This window comes from Lipotes vexillifer, unplaced genomic scaffold (genome assembly GCF_000442215.2).
Source record: "Lipotes vexillifer unplaced genomic scaffold, Lipotes_vexillifer_v1.1 scaffold442, whole genome shotgun sequence".
In the NCBI taxonomy this organism is placed as follows: Eukaryota; Metazoa; Chordata; class Mammalia; order Artiodactyla; family Lipotidae; genus Lipotes; species Lipotes vexillifer.
In genome coordinates this window covers 4146846-4167008 of record NW_006790311.1, presented here as the reverse complement: position 1 = coordinate 4167008, position 20163 = coordinate 4146846, and the positions used below count along the sequence as shown (strand labels likewise).

The 20163-nt window shown below is 37.8% G+C and overlaps 1 protein-coding gene across 1 annotated transcript in view; it reads left to right on the top strand.

The window, feature by feature from the left end:
* Positions 1-20163, top strand: part of ARHGAP32 (Rho GTPase activating protein 32) — an 82925-nt gene that overhangs the window by 15662 nt on the left and 47100 nt on the right. The window contains exon 5 of the mRNA XM_007463637.1: positions 1374-1455. Coding sequence (XP_007463699.1) covers positions 1374-1455 — 82 coding nt within the window. The remainder of the gene's footprint in view (positions 1-1373; positions 1456-20163) is intronic.

Genomic DNA, 20163 nt, shown 5'->3' with positions numbered 1-20163 from the left:
CACTTAACCATAAGTGATTATCTTATAACTGATTTGCATAAGAGAGAATGAGAATAATTTTTCAAGTTGATTCTTGTCTGGTTCTAACCAATCTTGGAAGAATTTCTACTTGTTATTAGTTAAATAGGAAGTTGAGTAAAGTCTGATATAGAATTTCACCAATAAAAGCAAATACTTAGAGCGTCATTTTGGAAGGCAAAGCATATAGGAACTCTAAGACCCAAATTTCAAATCTTTCAAACAAAACTGAAAATTTGTTAATAAGCCCTTTCAGCTCTTGATAACTAGTTACATCTTCATAATTTTAAGAACTAACATAGAATATCGATCAAGAAATTGAAGTAAGAATGCAGCAAGTGAGCATGTGAAAATAATCCCACACAGATGGAAATTACACAGCTCAGAACTTCACGATGAATCATACTTTTGGAAGACCATTCCTTTCTCCCCCAGAGTCTTGACAACAGAGGGATGTACAAAGCGATGTAGTTTTCTTGTTTCAGCTTTAACATCTGCTGCTTGGCAGCCCAATTATATTCCCATCTAAGAAAACATCTATAAATATTGGTAAAAATTCCCTTTTTACTTTTGTTTCCTGGCTCTTTGTTTCTCTATTCATTCTGTTGGCTATGTAGTGTCTCTGGGTGATCTGGGGCTCAATATTTTACTAATACAGCTCCTTGGGAATCTACCTAACACCATGAGCAATCCTGCTACCAGGTCAAATTGGTGTGAAGCCAGAGTTTGTTACCACTGCCGAGATTGGTTGTTTTCTTCTCTTGCTTTCCCACTTATCCATGCACTACTGGGCTCTTTAACAACAGTGGATACCAGGATTTTAAGTGAGCGATTGTTTCACCAATTTATTTTAGTCTTGTCATTTTTCATGGAACCTGTGAGAGAAAGAAGAGAAAATTTGCAAAAAAATTTGAATGAGGTTTAGTGTTGATTTTTTAAAAAATCATATAGAGAAATCAGTAAATGTGAAAGTTGACAGTAGAGGTGTTAACACAACTAGATTGGAAATTTCAGCAAAGTAAATTATTAACAGGTATAAATTATACCTCTTGCACGTATAGCTTGGTATCAGACTAAATATTTTAATTGGTGTAAAAGAAGCTTGGGAAATTAAAAGGTAAAACTAGGAAAGCAGACTTAGATATTTAGACAAATAAAACACGTAACTCGATATACTCATAGCAACAGATTGTTTTATTGTTTGTATAATTGGCATCATCAGTGATTTGGAGTCCTGGAATAACAGAATCATTGGGAGGGGCTGTGGAGCACATTACTGGAATTGAATTGGCAGTGTTCATACACTGGTCTGTTCTCTGGTTTAAAATCCTCTCTTTGCTGCTTTTCTTCTTTAGGTGGGACTCTTCCCTGGACACTGTGTTGAGTTAATTAATCAGAAAGTTCCCCAGTCAGTGACCAACTCAGTGCCAAAAGCCGGTGAGTACACTTTTTCATTAATGTGATTATTTATCAACTGCTTAAGGATTCAGATTTTCTCTTCCAGTCAAGCACATAGCTTGTCTAACTATTCTTTGCATTTATTGTCATAATATGCATTCTTAATTTTATGTGGTTTTGATTTTTAATATATTCTTTTTTCTCTATTGATCATTTCACAAAGGTTTACATGCATTCAAAATTTTAGACAATTTTAAGAACTGTTTGCTCCATTCAGCTTTGTCATTATTTGTTTTTACAATTATATAGTAGGAATGTAACTTATTAATGAATAAAATGATAAAGGAAAATACCAGGTTTAAAGAATTGACACGGAGATAGTATGATTAGCTGAAAATTAATAAATGAAGGGAATGTATATTTTATCAGTGCCTGTGAACATCAAAACTATTTTAAACAGCATTTGTTATCATTTATATAGTATATTTACAGTGCTGTATGAGTATGTGGAGTATTTTACAGATATATAGAGCAATGTGTTACAGGCGGTAAAAATTTAAAACTGGAAATTTTTGTTTTTATTGGGGTGATTTAATCTGGACAAATTTTACAGAATACCTCATCTGGAACTTTTTAATGTGATGTAAATTTTTGGAAAGAAAATAAAAACAAAGACTAAAAGATTTTAGAAGGAGGAGGGAGTAATCAAGTGTATTTCTCCTGATTGTATTACATTCCCTCTGCCCTTCTCTACCCTCACCATGGGATTCTCAGTCTCTTTTCAAGGCATTTTTATCTTCTGTTAAATCCCCCTTCTTTGGGTAAACTTGTTAAACATAAAAACACTTTCTCAGTGAGTACTTATTCATTAGTGGTTGTGATGGCTGTAGTTTTCTTTCCTTGTTTAAATATGGCATCAGTAACTTAAAAAAAAAATCCTATGCCCATTAGCAGACACTGCCCCATTCTCTCCCTTCCCCCCAGCCCTAAGCAACTACTAACCTACTTTCTGTCTCTAGATTTCTCTAATCTAGACGTTTCACATAAATGGAATCATACAATATATAGTGTTTTTGTGACTGGCTTATTTCACTTAGCATAATGTTTTCAAGATTCATCCATGTATCAGTGCTTCATTCTTTCTTATGGCTAAATAATAGTCCATTGTATGGATATACAATATTTCTTTTATCCATTCACTTTGGGTTTCCATTTTAGCTATTACGAATATGTAATATTTAGTGTACAAGTTTTTGTATAGATGTATGTTTTCGTCTCTTGAGTATATATCTAGGAGTAGAATTGCTGGGCCATATGGTAACTCTGTGTTCAACCTTTTGAGGAACTGCCAAACTGTTCTACAAAGTAGCTGCACTGTTTTACAGTTCCACCAGCAGTGTATGAGAATTCCAATTGTTCCATATCCTTGTTAACTTTTTTTTTTTTTTTTTGGTTATTGCTGTCTTATACATTCCAGATACAAGTCCTATATCAGATAATATCTTGCAAATATTTTCTCACATTCTGGTTTGTCTTTCGTTTTCTTGATGATGTCTGTTGAAGTGGAAATGTTCTTAATTTTGATGAAGTTCAATTATTTTTTTCTTTTGTCACTTATGCTTTGGATGTCTTATCTAAGAAGGTGTTGCTTAACCCCAAGTCAATATTTACTCCTATGTTTTCTTCTAAGTTTATAGTTTTAGATCTTATATTTTAGTCTGTGATCCATTTTGAGTTAATCTGTGTGTGGTGTGAGGTCCAACTCCATTGGATATCCAGTTGTCTGGGCACGATTTGTTGAAAAGATTATTCCTTCCCCATTGAATTGACTTGACTCCCTTGTAGAGAATCAGTTGACCTTAGACATATGAGTTTATTTCTGGATTTTCAATTCTCTTCCATTGATCTATATGTCTGTTCTTATGCCAGTACCACCCTGTCTTGATTACCATTGCTTAGTAGTAAATTTTTCAATTGGGAGGTCCTCCTGCTTTATTCTTTTTCAGGATTGATTTGGTTTTTCTGGGTACCTTGCAGTTCTATATGAATTTTAAAATCATCTTGTCAGTTTCTACAGAGAAGAGAGCTGGGATTCTGATAGGGATTTATTGAATCTGTTTATCAATTTGGGAAGTATTACCTTCTTGCCAGTATTTATTAAGTCTTCCAGTCCTTGAACGTGGGATATTTTTCCATTTGATTATTAGACCTTTCATTTCATTCAGTATTTTGTAGTTTTTTTTAGAGTATAAGTTTTGCATATCTGTTGTTAAATTTATTTTTATTCTTTCTGATGCTATTGTAAATGGAATTGTTTTCTTAATTTCATTTTCTTATTATTCATTGCAAGTGCACAGAAATACAATTAATTTTTGTGTATTAATCTTGTATCCTGAAACTTTGCTGAAATTTTATTAGTTCTAATAGGTTTTTTAGTAGATTTTTTGGGATAGGCTAAATATAAGATCATGTCATCTGTGAATAGAGATATGTTTACTTCTTCCTTTCCAGTTTGGATGTTTTTTATTTCTTTTTCCTGCCCAATTGCCCTGGATATGTTAAATTGTTGAATAGAAGTTCTGAGTACAGGCATCCTTGTCTTACTTCTGATTTTAGGAGAAAGCATCTAGTTGTTCACTGTTAAGTAAGTTTTTAACTGTGGGGTTTTCATAGATGCCCTTCATCAGGTTGACGAAGCACCCTTCAATTCTTAGTTTGTTGAATGATTTTATCACAAAAGGGTGTTGGATTTTGTCAGATACTTTTTATCCATCTATTGAGATGATCATGGGTTTTTGTGGTCACTATTTTAAAGTTATTAAAATTCAACATCAAAAATTTATTGTTATTTCTTGTGCATTATTTTTATGTATTTCTGCTGTGTAAGCTTAACTTTTATTAATTATAAAGTCTTATCTTTGATAATTTCGCCTCAGAGATATACTGTTTTTAAGTATTAGCTTAATATTGATATTACATTGTATCAATCAAATATTATACTTTCTCATGTTCTGAATATGAAAGTGATTTTCTAATAGTGATAACCTCCAAAACTTTTAAAACTTGAGAAAGTTAATCAGTTATTGACAGTTCTAGAAAATAGGTTTCTGTTAATAGACCTGTATGGCATTGTTAATTCTAAATTATTAATGATACATAATGACAGCACACCTTCAAAAGCTAGTACTTTATCTTTTGTGAGCAGCATTGCAGGGTTGGCATAGGAAAATGTGCATTCTTAATACATTTTGAAAAGGATGATGTGAATTCTATCAGCCTCAGGCTTGTTTCACACTTTAAAATTGTCTTTGCCTGCAGTACAAATAACTTTAATGTTCTCTTTATTTTTAACATTGCCATCTGTCATGTTAGATGCCAGATCTGAAAGATGCAGCTGTAGTTTGAGACTGCAACTTTAAAGCTCCCTATATTATTGCACAACAAGGGCAATGGGGAAAACCTTCCCATTGGAGCTCTTCTTAGTGTTCTCCATATGTCCAGTTATTTGTGTATGTAAAAATAAAATGAATGAGTCACTGTGTCCTGACCAAGATAGCATGTATCCATGGTACCTTAAGGAAAAGAACGTATGTGGGGCGGAGGGGGCGGAGAAAAGAAGAGGAAAGAAAAGAGGAAGAAAGGTAGACGCTTGTCCCAAAGAAATTGGCATTTAGTTCAGTCCCCACAGGTTCTGGTTGAATGGCAGGTGAGGCTGAGGTGGGAGGAAGAGGAAGGAAGCAGGTGAGGATTTGTGTGTTTATCATGTGCAGCATTTACCCAGCAGTTATTTACTGGTGTCTGTCTTCACGTTTTTAGTGTTCTCAGCTGTTATCTCCTTGGATATTTGTTTTGCACCCTTCTGTCTCCCTCCTCCTCCACATGTCAGTTACGTCTTTGATGTTGGCTCATTGGTCCTCTCTCCAGCTTGGGTGCTTTCTGTTGACCTCTTCCCTCTGTGCAGGCTTCTCTGAAGCCCATCTAATGAATTCTTCAGTTCTCATATCAGGTGTTTTGTTTCTAGGATCAACATTTGGTCTTTTTTATAATTTCCACGGTGGAGTCCCCACCTTCCCACCTTATCCATATTTTCTTCCAGAAAGAAAGAAAGAGGGGGTTTGGGGGAGGGAGGGAGAGGGCGGAAGGTGGAGAGAGGGTGAAGAGAGAAGAAAAAGCAAAGCTTACTTTTGAAGCATGAGCTTCTGAAAATGAAGGACTAGGGAATTTAGACAAACCCTCCCTCTGAAAACAGAAAATTTGGACAGAAATTTAAAAATACAAGATCTCTTTGAAGGACTGGAGAGTTAACAAGGTAGTAAACAATTACTGAGCTAAGATTAAGCAGAAGAAGGACATCCAGATACGTGACCCCAGTGTATGGGGACATTAGCCCCCTAGGGTATCAGCTGATGGAGTAGAGAATGTCGCAGCATTCATGGAACAACAAATGGAGTTCAGAGCCCAGCAGGGCAGAGTTGCTGATAATGCCCCAAGCTTTGAGTTAGGATTTTTCTAGAAATTGACAACTGATTCTAAATCGATTCTAAAATTTGTATAGAAATGCAGAGCCCAAAACACACAAGACAGTTCTGAAGAACAAAAAAGTGGGAAAATTAATATAATAGATATCAAGACTTACTGTTAAAGCTTCACTCATTAAGATACTGAGATTACTACAAGGATAGACAGATAGAACAGTGGAAAAGAATAGAGTCCAGGAACAAATGCAGAGCATTATGAAAAAGACAGCCATTTCAATAAAAGTTGCTAGGTCATGGAGAATTATAGATCTGTATATGAAAGGTAAAACAACAAGACTTAGAAGAGAATACTGTAGAATATCTTCATGACCTATTTTCATGATCTTGGGTTAGACATAAAGCAGTAATAATAACTGAGAAGCTTAATCATTAAACTTAATTAAAGTTCAGAATGTCATTGTAATATGCTATTAAGATAGTGAAAAAGGCAAATCACACAGTGAGAAAGATATTTGCAGTACATATATCTGACAAAGGTCACGTAACCAAAGTGTGTAAAGAATCAGTAAGAAAAGGACAGATAAACTGATTTTTTTAATTGAGTGAAAACTTGATCAGGTATTTCACAACAAATATCAAAATGCGGAATAAGCACATGACAAGATGTTCCACATCATTAGTCTTTAGGGAAATGCAAGTAAAAACTTTATTAACTCACAGAAACACACCCACCAGAATGCTTAAAATTTAAGAGTAGCGATACCAAAAGTTGGCAAGGATGTAAACCTGTGGGAATTCTCATACACTGCCAGGGAAGCGTAATGCAGGACAAGCACTGTTTGGCACTACCTACTAAGTTTGTCATGTATATACCTTGTGACCCCGCAGTTCCATACTTAGGTATGTGTATAGAATGTTCATAGCAACCTTCTTCCTAATTGTCAAAAAACTAAAGAACTCAAAGGTACATTCATAGTGGAATGGATAAATAAAGGCATGTTCATTCAGTGGATTCTTCTACACCAATGAAAATGAAATGAGTTATGTCTGTGTGGAGCAACATGGATGAGTCTCACAAAAATAAATATGGAGTGGGAGAAGCCAGATTTATGCACACACTTACACTGGGTAATTCCATATATATAAAGAGAGAGTTCAAAATCATACAGTTCAAGACTGTTCTGAGGTGATAAAGTTTGGACAGTGGTTTCATTTGGCGAGGAGAGTGAGTAGATGGGTAGGAGAGAGGATTCTGAAGTGCTGGTAATGTTCTGTTGATCCAGATGGTGACTATACAGAAATGTAATGATGTGGAGCATCTTTTCATGTGCTTATTGGAGAAGTGTCTATTCAAGTCCTTTGTCATTTTTGAATTGGTCACTTTGCATTTTTTATCTGCTATCCAGGTAAATATTCCTTACAATATCGCTTTAATACACAAATGTTTGATATTACATTTTCAAAATAGATTTTATACTTCCATACTGTGAAATACTCTGCAACCCTCGAAAGGAATGAGGTAGAAGCCTATGTGCCAACCCAGGGAATTTTTTCTGTGATGTCTTGTTAAATGAAAAAGCAAATCACGCAACAGTATAATCCCATTGTAAACTCATAGAAGAGGATCAGGAAGGATACATACCTGACTGGAAAGCGGAATGAGATTGTAGCTATAGCAAGAGACATTTCATTGTTTTCCTCTGCTCCTGTATTGTTTAACTCCTTTACAATGATCATATATTACTTTACATAGATTATAATCTACCCTTCACTCCACCCTGTCCAAACAGGTAATTTCTTAGGGTCTTAATGCAACCGCCCCATAAAATAGATATTTTGTGACAACAGATTTAATGCAGATGTTTTATTTAATGTATATACCTATGTGAAAAGCAGCTCAAAGAGGTGAGAGCACAGGCCTCAGCCTTGAATTTTAATCCCTGGGCCATGTGTGACTGTCCATATGCATGTCATTTGGCTTCTCTGATTTTAAATTTCCTCATCTAAGAAGTGAGGCAAGATTCTTTTAAAGATTAGAGATAAGGCATTTAAAGCCCCTGGATACTTAATAAATATCAGCTGTTATTTTTTGTCGACTTATGTTTATTTACTATGTTATATCATTTAAATTCAGGAGTGTCTGAAACTAGGTCTATTTAGTTTATGTAGGTGCTTATTTAATATATTATTTGTTGGTATAAATCTATATGCAAATATTTCAGTATACCACTGAAACAAATGAATTACAGTAGTTTTCATGGGACCATGGTGAGGAAAGGAGCTTCTCTGGATGGCCACTTGAATAGAGTTTGCATCACAGATTTTTGTCTGAATTTTTTTGTTAGCAGACATAGAAGTAGCTGAGGCTTTCATTTTGGGGGAAGACTTAGTAATCAGATGTAATGCTGATGAAATCCTTATAAGTAGTTTATAAGGTAACACAGCCTGAATTTGTGGCATAATTTTGAAATTTAAAAGTCCTTGTGTTATCCTTTTAGGAAACTGGTCCTCTAGTATCTTGTGTTTTGTTGTTGTTGTTTTATTTGCAGTTTTGCCTAATTATAGGGTTTTTTTTCTTTTGTTTTCATTTGTTTACTTCTGGATTATTTCCATTTTCTTTCTTTGAATGTCCAGCACTTTGCTCTTCTGTAACCATGTTTCCTGACATCACTTTAGTATGAGGTGACCACTCTGTATAGCAAGTAAAAAGGTTCAGGTTTCTACTTACCTGAAATGGAATGTTGTACTGAATATTCTTCCCATTGAACACATTACTTTAGTACTCTGGAGGCAAATACCTTAAGAATCAGATATGAAAATCAGTACCCTAGGAGGCATTGATGTAAGATTTAAAAGAGTTCCAAAATGCTAGAATGCCTGGGTGGTTTTCTATCGGAATACATGGTAAGGGATACATCAAGATAATACTTTCTCACTCTGCATCAGGGAAAAACAGAAAATTCATAACATCACATATTTGTATTTGCCTTAGAGTTTTTGAATACTGTATTTTTGTTATTTAAATGGGAATTTGAATCTCGATACAGCCCTGCAGTGTACTAAGGATGCGGAATGTATTTCTGTCCCCCACACACCGCTTTTTTTTTTTTTTGAATTTTATTTATTTTTTTATACAGCAGGTTCTTATTAGTTTTTTAACTAGTGGAGCAACTGAGACTCAGAAAACTCCACGCTGTGCCTGAGCTTTCAGAGCTGAACTTGCAGAAGTCTTCTGACCTCTCCTAGTAACCACTGTCCACACCTAGGTAACCCTGGCTGTGCACCAGATGGATTATACTCATTTGCGATTGTTTAACTCAAAACCCAGAATTTTCCCACCATGGAACATTGAATAGAGGTAAAATTTATTGTTTTCTCTCTAAAAACGAATATTTTGGTTTTATTACAACAAGAGTAAATAAAAATGTATTTCTGTATATGAACAGAAGAGATACTAGGGCAAAAGATGTGTTGAATGGAAGATGAAGAGAAGTGCTTATAGGAACCTACTTAATTTGCTAATTTTGTTTCAGCCATCATTCTTTCTAAGGCTTCTCTAATTAATTAAAATACATCTTTCCATAGTTCCTCATTACATATAAAACATACCTCCAAACTACTTTACTGTGTCGTTTCCGGCCATCTGCCTTTTCCATTCTCCCGTTCTGCTCTCTCTCCCTGTGCTCACTGGGCTCTGTTTCTGTGTCCTCAGCACATACCACGTGGTCTCATAGCTTTCCCTCTGCTCCTACTGCACTGACTGTTCCTACAGTCTGAAATGCCCTCCTCCCCGTTTTACCCAATTGAAATTTTCCTTGTATTTAGACTCAGGCCATAATCTTCTTGTCCATGAAAGTTTCCCTGACCATCTCTCCCCGGCCCATCTCTCCCTAGGCCTGTCTCTCTCTGGCCCATCTCTACCTAGGCCCATCTCTCCCCGGCCCGTCTCTCCCAGGCCCGTCTCCCTTGCTCATCTCTCCCTGACCTGTCACTCCCAGGCCCATCTCTCCCTGGCCCATTTCTCCCTGACCCGTCTCTCCCTGACCCGTCTCTCCCTGCCCTGTCTCTGTCTAGGCCCATCTCTCCCTAGGCCCATCTGTCCCTGGCCTGTCTCTCCCTGACCTGTCTCTCCCTGGCCCATCTCTCCCTGACCCATCTCTCCCTAGCCCGTCTCTCCCTGGCCCGTCTCCCTGACCCATCTCTCCCTGGCCCATCTCTCCCTGACCTGTCTCTCCCTGACCTGTCTCTCCCTGACCTGTCTCTCCCTAGCCCGTCTCTCCCTGGCCCGTCTCTCCGTGACCTGTCTCTCCCTGGCCCGTCTGTCCCTGACCTGTCTCTCCCTGGCCCATCTCTCCCTGACCCATCTCTCCCTAGCCCGTCTCTCCCTGGCCCGTCTCCCTGACCCATCTCTCCCTGGCCCATCTCTCCCTGACCTGTCTCTCCCTGACCTGTCTCTCCCTGACCTGTCTCTCCCTAGCCCGTCTCTCCCTGGCCCGTCTCTCCCTGACCTGTCTCTCCCTGACCTGTCTCCCTGGCCTGTCTCTCCCTGGCCCGTCCCTCCCTGACCCGTCTCCCCCTGGCCTGTCTCTCCCTGGCCCGCCTCTCCCTAGACCCGTGTCCTGTTTGTCCTCAAGTCAAATCTAACAGCAGCTGTTTCACTTGCTCACGAAATTGCAGTCTCCTCACAATTGACAAGTGTGTCTCATTCATCCTTGGTCTCCCCCACAGGATACGTGTACAGTGGATGCACAATTAATGCCTGTAGAATTACTTTATCTTAATATTTACTACTAAAATAAAATTTTAGAATACAGCTTTTAATTTGTAATCCCTGACTTCAGAAGACCTCAGTGATTTCCCTTTGTGCCAGAATTATATACAAAATCTTTAGCCTAGAATTTAAGATGCTGTATAAATACTGAGAACTCACTTATCTTTGTAACCTGTTTTTTCCTTTTCTCCTCTCTGGTCAGCATCAGAACATGTTTCCTTATTCTCCACTCATTTATACTTTGGGTTTGCCCCTTGCCCTGCCTGTGACCTTTCTTCTGCCTGAGATGACTTACTCTGTCCTTCACGAAGGCTCCTTAAGCTGCTGCCTCACAAACTTCATTGTGCATTCAGTCTGCCTGAGAGAGAGAGAGTTAAAAACTGTAGACCATCATTCGTTAGGGTGGGGCCTGACATTCTGTATGTCTAAGAAACTCCCAGGTAATTCCATAATACTGGTCCTAAGACTATGTTTTGAATAAGGAGGGACTACGTTTCAGCCTGCGGTAGCTGTTCTTTGTGTCGCTCGCTTGGAGATAGCGCGTGTGCGGCGGCAATGAGTTATTTTGAATTTGCTACTTCACGTTCTGTGTGTCTTTCTTCTCACTTAGATTGTTTTGCTCGTGGATAGATATATTCTATTTTATATTAATTTGTATCCTTTATACATAGTGTTTGTTTTAAACTGGTTGATTAATAATTATAAACAAGAATAATGTCCACTATAATTATCAAAAATGTTTCTTAAACTCCCATTTATGTTTTAGCCAGTGCTAGGGGTGGGCTCGATCTAATCTTTGCCATAAATAAAGCAACTTTTCCATTTCTGATCATTTCTAGTATTTGTTCATTCACTGATCAGACAATTATTGAGTGCTTACCAAGTACTAGGGCTAAAATAGTGAACAGACCAGACAAAAATATTGTTATTTTGTTGTTGGTATTCAAGTGGGATGAGAGGGAGAGAAAGAGGCAAACAGACACATTACATATATACTAAGGTAGGTAAGTGCTCTAGAGAAAAATGAAGCCTAGCAGGGGGGTTGGTACAGGGGTTAGGAAGCACTGGATATGGTTCATGTGGGGTTGTAATTTCAGAGGAGGGTAGAGTGGTTGGGGACAGGCTCATTAGAAGGTAGCTTTTGAGCAGAGACTCGAAGGAGATAAGGAGTAGAGATACGCACGTACCTGGGGGAAGAGCTTCCCAGAGAGGGAACTGCAAGTGTAAGGACACTGAGCGAGCGTGTGTCGGGGCTTGTTAAAGGATCAGTGGGAAGGCCAGTTTGACTGGAGCAGTGAGTGAGTGAAGACATAGGATGAGGTCTGGAGGTGAAAGGGCATCAGAGTCTCCTTGGGGCTCGGGTGCCACTGTGTGGATTTTGGCTTTCATTTAAAATTAGATGGGAAGACGTTAGAAGGTTTTGAGCAGAGCTGTGTGACCTGCCTCACCTTACGTAAAGGATCACCTTGCTTCCTGTGTTCAGGACAGGAGATGACATGGGTGTACGCTGTGGTGATGAGCCCACCAAGAGATGTTGGTGGCTTAGACCAGGAGGGTAGCTGTGGAAGGAGTGAGATGTGATCTAATTCTGGATATGTTTTTGGCCATGAAACTGGCAGAATTTACAGACGTACTGTCAAGGGTTTGAATAATTCGGGTAATTTTTATGACAGAATGATTGAAAGGTAGCCTTTGCCTTTCCAGTGAGTTGTCTTGTTGCCCCCGCTGCCCACACGGATACATCTTAGTCCTTCACACGATAACCTCCTACAAGAGAAAAATAACAGGTGACCTCTCCTGTGCCATCAGCAGTCTTTAGAAGACAGAGCATAATGCTTTTCAGTCAGCCATATTTTTTAACTTTTTATTTTTAAATAATTATAGTCTCAGAAGAAGTTACCAAAATAGTACAGAGAGGCCCCATATACTCAAAACCCAGCTTCTCCCAGTTGTAACACCCTACATAACTGTACTGTACATTATCAAAACCAGGAAATCGACACTGTCGCAATGCAGGGAACTAGATTGACAGACCTCACTCCAGCTTCACCAGTGTTTGCACACACTCATTCTTACCTTGTGTTTTTATGCGGCACAGAGTGCAGCCTTTAGGTAACAGGTGAGGGTCATTTCGTCACTCTCCTGCACTCAGGCAAACTAAGCGTCAAATTTATTTATTCCTCTCTGTGCTCATATGTTAAGTTGTACCGAGTATTCCCCCCAAGTGGCTTTTCTACAGCATGGATTCCCCTTCCCCTTCCCCCTTCCTTCGCTCTCTCGTTCCTCTTTCCCTTGCCCTCCCTTGCTGTCTTCAGTGCTGAGGAGGGGGTAGAAGGAGGGGTGGCTTTGCTTTCTCCACCATGAATTAACTTTAAGAGCCTCATTTCCTATTCAACAAAATCCATAAATTCACAGCTGTTCCATTGGTAAAAATTAACATGTTTTGTTCCTGCCACACACTGGAGTTCTCTGTGGTCTTTCAAATTGTGAAATCACATCAATTCATTGTTTTTCTTATTGTGGCCTACCATTTATCAACACTTCTTTATTCAGAACTATGATCAGAAAGGAAGGAATGAATACATTTGATCAGTAGCAGATTTTGGCACTGTGCATGATAAATACTCCCTGGGTATCTTGAATTCAACAATTCCTACTTGTTTGACCTTGGCAATTGCTTAATCCTCCGCCTTGGCAGCCTCATGTCTAGGATGGGAATAGTATTCGAATCAACTTCATAGGGTTATAATGAAGACTATCTGTAAAGTACTTAAAATCTGTTTGGCACGTGTAACATTATTTTGTTTACTAAAAACAAATATGTGAACATGAATTTACATTGGTATTAGTAAAAAGTCATTTGGAACAGAAAATATGTTAATCTCTTCCAATTCATTTATTTCTTCAACTAATTCTAATTGGATTAACACAGTGCAGTACTGTTATTAAGTATAAATAATGAATCTTTTCAATGTTTGTATAAGTAGAGCTACAATTTTAACACTTGGGCAGTGTATAAAGGAGGAGGTCATAATCAGGAAAATTAAATTCTGGATTTTTTTGGTATTGAAGTATAGTTGATTTATACTGTTGCACAATTCTGGATTTTTAATCTTAAAAAAACTTTCCAGGTTTTAAAAGTTTTTATTTGCATATTAAAAAATTGTGCATTCCAATCTCAGAATTTTTCACACAGAAGCAGTATAAATTGATAATTTTTTTGTCAGTCTAAGTAGAAAACAGTCACAGCTCATTATCAGCAAAGATATTCAAAGTTATGTTTTCCTAGCCTGTTGCTGCCAGTTTAATGACTCAGCCTTTTACAGACAATACTTCCTGCTTGATCAGTTACTTTTCTTATTTTATTTGGGTGTAAATACCATCATTTTTATAGGATACATTGTCTCCCATGTGGATAGCAAATGTAAACAACTGAATAGTAAGTGACTTTTTAAAAAATTAAAGACTGAATATCAATTTCATAGTGGTGTTATTCTGAGCAGAAAATATGCACCTGTGTGAAGCTGGTGGGTGGAGTCATACTGGTAAAGCCTGTTCTGCAAGTGTGGTTGGGCTGGGGCAGTTCTGCTCTGCAAAGCAGGATGTGCAGACAGAGAGGATTAAGTTCCTCCAAGCAGCGCTCGCACACACAAGCTGCTTGGCTTGACTAAAGACCAGAAACAGGGCCAAGAAAACTGCTGAAAGGGGGCCTGAAAGCAGAGCTGGAACCGCAGAGTGCCGTGAAGCTTTGACTTGGAGTTATCCCGTGGTGGATAAGGTCTGAGCCAGTGTGATTATGATTCATTCGGCACACTTTTGCGTGGAATGCTGAGCCGTGGTATCCTGTCGAATCTACTGCTAAGTGCAGTCATCTGGAATAATTTTAATTATTGATCCTAAAACTTGTGCCACAGCAAGAGGTAAGGACATCTCAATCAATTATTCAAATGTTTGACCCCAGCAATACTCAGAATATTTCACTGAGACTATTTTTATATTACATTTGGGCACATGCTTCCTTGGCTGCTTTTAGGTGAGTGGTTAATTATTTAGTTATCCAAAACATTGAATAATTGAGCTTTAAGGTTTGTCATGTTTGTAGAGGGATGATCATTTTTTCAAGTAGATCATACTACATAGGTATTATCTCTTACTTTCCTAGTTTTAGGAAATACTCATTTTAAAATTTCAAATCAGCTTATTTCTTAATGCTTTCTAGACCTCAGGTTAAGGTACAAAAGTTTGCGTGTTTAAAAGAACACACCTTTGTTTCATAAGCAACAAGTATATACCATATTGAAAAATTTTTCCCTGCTGGGTAAATAGCATCTCAATTATTGACTAATAGAAAACAGGCAGCACTGCTTTACCATAAAGAATTTGGTAGACTGTATAAAGAGACTGTTCAAATTAGCACAAAGAAGTAACCCTTCTGCCCTTTTATCTTCAAGTATTGTTTTTCTTTTTTTCCCTCATTGGCATTAGTAAGGATAACTGTCTCTATCCATGATATGTTTGTATGAACTCTTTTCTCCTCTTGCAGAGATTTCCTTTCCATATTTATATGGTGCTTCTTCAGATCTTGGTTATAAATGCTTTTCATTAAGATAACATGGAGACCACAGTTTTCTCTAAATCACAGATTAGTCCTGTTAAGAAGCTGAACATTTTTCTTTTCTACTACTCTTTAAATAATATTGATATTTTAATTTTCAAAACCACAAATGGGGGAACCTCAGAATTTAGAGCTCTTTTTCACTGTCAACTTTTAAAGAGGCACTAGTTGCTCATATGATAATGGTTTGAGACTGTAACTTCTCTTTTTTAACATATTATGTAGTACTGTATGATATTCAGTAGGAGAGAGCAGAAATCTAAAGTTTCTTAGGTTAAGTTTACACATAAGACAATTAGAGGGGGAAGAACTAGGAAGTGACCCTGTGTTTGTGTGCACCCTTCCTTAGTGATCTCAGCCCTGAATTTAGGAGGTACAACCAGATGTGATCAAACCCGGTTTGGAAAGCTGACTCAGGGTCTGATTAGCCTTGTACCGTGGAAGATTCTGAAAGTGTTCAGAGAAATTATAGTGGTGAAGTAACTCCTGTTTATTGACACTTGCAGAGTTAAGTGGTTGGCATATGTAATTTCATGTAAGCATTGTAGTAACCCTGAGTGATGGTATTGTTATAGTCATTCTCATTGTGTATTTGAGGGAATTGAGACTTAAATAGGTCATTTACTCAAGACCTTGCAAATTGGGAAGTGATTAGAGAATGGATTCCAGCCCTTAGGTCTGATTGCAAGGCCCATGTTCTTATTTCTCATGCCAAAGGTCAGGTCTTTTGTAGGGCAGGCTTCTAAGACTTCTGCCTTTAAATAAAGAGTTCTTATTATCAGTTCTGTCTTCTTCAAATATGGAGCTTTGCCCCTCCAGCTCCTGCAAAAGAAAATGTTGGGGCGGGGAGTGGGGAGAAACAACCCACAAAAACAAACAAAACCCACCCTGACCATATCAGTGTTCCACACCAAACTTTACAGCTTCATAAAGTACAGAGGGTTATTTGACATAAAACTGAATATGATTATATTTTAATCTAATAAAAAAAGAAAGAAGGAATTTCAAGAAAAGTATTTTCACACTGTTAAGATTAAGGTTCTACATGTTCAGACTTCTAGAACTTTATCATGTTACTGAATTCCTAAGACTATGTAGTTATTATAATTTAATTTTTATGAGAGATGTATAAATAAGTGTTCTCTTAAAATAGTGCTAGTTTTTAAGCTTCATATCAAATAGTACTAGTTCATCCTGGAAAAATAAGAGCTCAGATCATTTAAAAATTCTTAGCACAGATGCTTCTATAGTCTTTTTATTATAACCCACTCTAGTATTAGAATCCTTTAGTGTCAGGAATTTATAGCCACCTCATGTTTCCTCCTACTCTCCTCTGCTAAAATGCAAATCTTTCTGTTCTGTATTTAGAAATGAAATTAGTCAGAGTCTTTTATATAACTAAAGGGGTAAAGTTAAAAAATTTTCTTTGTTTTTGTACAGAGCTGAGGAACAAAAGCAATCACATTTATTGTTTTAATTTGTAATTTAAAATTTTAAAATAAAAATCAGTATCAGGGGCTTCCCTGGTGGTGTAAGTGGTTGAGAATCCGTCTGCCGACGCAGGGGACAGAGGTTCGAGCCCCGGTCCAGGAAGATCCCACATGTCGCAGAGCAACTAAGCCCGTGCGCCACAACTACTGAGCGTGCGCTCTAGAGCCCGTGAGCCACAACTGCTGAGCCCACATGCCACAACTAGTGAAGCCCGCGCGCCTAGAGCCCGTGCTCCACCACAAGAGAAGCCACCACAATGAGAAGCCCGTGCACCACAACGAAGAGTAGCCCCCGCTCTCTGCAACTAGAGAAAAGCCCATGCGCAGCAACGAAGACCCAACGCAGCCAAAAATAAATTAATTAATTATTTTTTTAAAAAAATCAATATCAGTTTTAGCAGGAAAAATGTAAAATTTACTTATATTACCCTAAAATCACATAAGCTAAATTTGAGCCTTCTTTTTATTATTATTATTATTTTTTTAACATCTTTATTGGAGTATAATTGCTTTACAGTCGTGTTAGTTTCTGCTTTATAACAAAGTGAATCAGCTATACGTATACATATATCCCCATATCTCCTCCCTCTTGCCTCTCCCTCCCACCCTCCCTATCCCACCCCTCTAGGTGATCGCAAAGCCTTTATGTTCGTTTCTGAAATTCGTAGCTCTGAGAACAGTAAATGTATCATGTAAATCATGTCTTATTGTAACCTGATGCCCATTTTCCCAAGGGAACTGTGATTTTTAAAGCTTCAACATAGCACGCCCTTTGTGGTTTATCACTGTTTATGTCCTGCTCTAGCAAGAGCAACAGCATGAGGTTGCTTTGGTTTCATTCTTAACCCTGAAAAAGAGACGTATTTTTATTCAAATACTCAAATTTCTTAGTTAACCACAGGCATGCTCTTCCACGTAAGAGTTGTGTTGGATATTCTGAAGAAGCAATTTGTTGCCAGTTTTCTGCTTCTCTTTTTCCAGATGAATTGTTCACATCTCCTCTGTGTCTGAAAAGCTCTTCTCTAAAATTTACTACAGATTTATTTTCTATATCTATTAGTGTCATCCATTTGCATTCCACTCAGTAATGCCTTTTGAAATGCCTCCTCTTCTCTCTTATGAGTAAATGGAAGCCTATTTGACTTATGTAACTGTTAGTAGCTTTACAAATTTTCAAACAAGAGCCATTGCTGTCAGTGCTATTTTAAATTCAGTATTGCACGTACATGACATTTCTCAAATACCTGGTTTCCTCCCTTTGAGGTTGGAATGTACAGATATCAAAACTGTTACAGTCGTCCACATTCCAGAACCTCATCCCTGGGCTGGCCCCAGATATTACCTTGGCAGCTGTTACACACATCAGTTTGAGAGCTGTGCTTTTTCTCTTACTTTTGAAATTGTTTATGATATATTGATCAAAAATGATTCTCTACTTTATTATTCCATAATAACTTCAACAGTACATTAAGATTTAATACTCAAGCTTATCTACATATTTTCTTTGACATCTACTTTGGGATGAGTGGGAGGGCGTCAGTGAAACTCAAGGCTGAAACTGCTTTATTCCTGCTTTAAAAATTAGAAGAAAACTCAGTAGTTCCTAGAGAGACAGTGAGGATTTTGCATTTTGAGTATCAACCTGGTAGAATATAAGTTTTCAGAAATTCAGAATGTATAGATACTATTTACCTTTTTTTCTCTTACTACAGTGAATTCCTGAAACATAGTTCAAAAATTAATCTTTATAAAGTATATGGCACTTTCTAGTAAAAGCAGTACTATAAATGGCCATTGTAGTGTTCACCAGGGACTTGCTAGCAAATAAACCAAACAGTAGTGCATCATATATTATATTGCTGGAATTTCTGTATTTTCCTTCAGTTTTCATTGGCGATCTGGTTTAGGATTCAGTTTATCTTTTTCTTCATCTTGCCTTTTTTAGCACTGGGAAGAGGCCAGTGAGTGGAGCCAGGGAAAGGGCAGATCTAGCAAGATAGACCAGAAGATTTACAGAGAGAAAAATAGAGTCAGTGACAGAGTTTCTTAGATGTGTCCTTACTCCATCAAATAAAAACCTACTCTGAGTTTGGTTTGCAAGAAACTCTTTAACTCTGATTTGAATGGTGTTTTTTGTAAGACTTAAAAAACACATCATCGGGCTTCCCTGGTGGCACAGTGGTTGAGAGTCTGCCTGCCGATGTGGGGGACGCGGGTTCGTGCCATGGCCGCTGAGCCTGCGCGTCCGGAGCCTGTGCTCCGCAACGGGAGAGGCCACAGCAGTGAGAGGCCCGCATACCGCAAAAAAAACAAAAAAAAAACAAGAAAACACATCATCAGAATCATTCATGTGTATTTTCAGTCATTGGCTTAAAGAACTTCCTTTACATCATTGTTCACCCTTTTGCTTTATTTATGTTAAAGCTCTTCTATATTATGAAAAAGGAAAAGTGACAAAACGTTCTATATTTCAGTTACTGGAAAAAGTGTTTTTAGTTCAGTTTGTTTAATATTTGAGTAACATATAATCTTGCTCATATAGAAATTTTTCTTTAAAAGTTTGTCAAATTACTACTCTAGTGAATCAGTTTAATTTCAAAGTCCGTTTATTTTCAAATAAAAGCTTTGTTGGTTTAGTTTAAAACTAATTTAACTGATACACTCAAAGCTACAAACTAAGTAAATATTATATTTTTCCCAGCATGAGTGCTGACTAAACTGGTTCAAAAGCTATGTTTCTGAGTTGCTGACAGATCCTTTCAGGACATGCTAAAAATAAGTTAATTTTGGCATCTCTTCCCAATATCCCTTTTAATAAATTTGAAAATGCTGAGTAACACAGTTCACTTCAGCTCTTTGATTAAGGATGTAAATATAAATCTGCGTCGTATTTCTTTGCTGCTATTTAAGGCATCAGCAACCTATTACAGTTTTCCTGTTTTTAGAATTCTTTGGCTAATACTTGTACCCTATAGAATTTTATGTTTGTGTTCTTTTATTGAAAGACACTTCTAATATGTTTGCAGGATCCCTGTGTTTTTTACAATTTCTAAGAGGGACTCTTGCCTTGGCTTAAGGCTTTAGTTTTTTAAGTTGCCACTTGCCTTCTTCAATCTTTCGTACTCATTTACATCCCTGCAATGGATACAGGGCAAGTAGGAGTAAAGGAGATTTACCACATGAGTATAAAAGCAAGACTTTAAAAGTGCATCTAGGGCTTCCCTGGTGGCGCAGTGGTTGAGAGTCCGCCTGCTGATGCAGGGGACATGGGTTCATGCCCCGGTCGGGGAAGATCCCACATGCCGCGGAGCGGCTGGGCCCGTGAGCCACGGCCGCTGAGCCTGCGCGTCCGGAGCCTGTGCTCCACAACGGGAGAGGCCACAACAGTGAGAG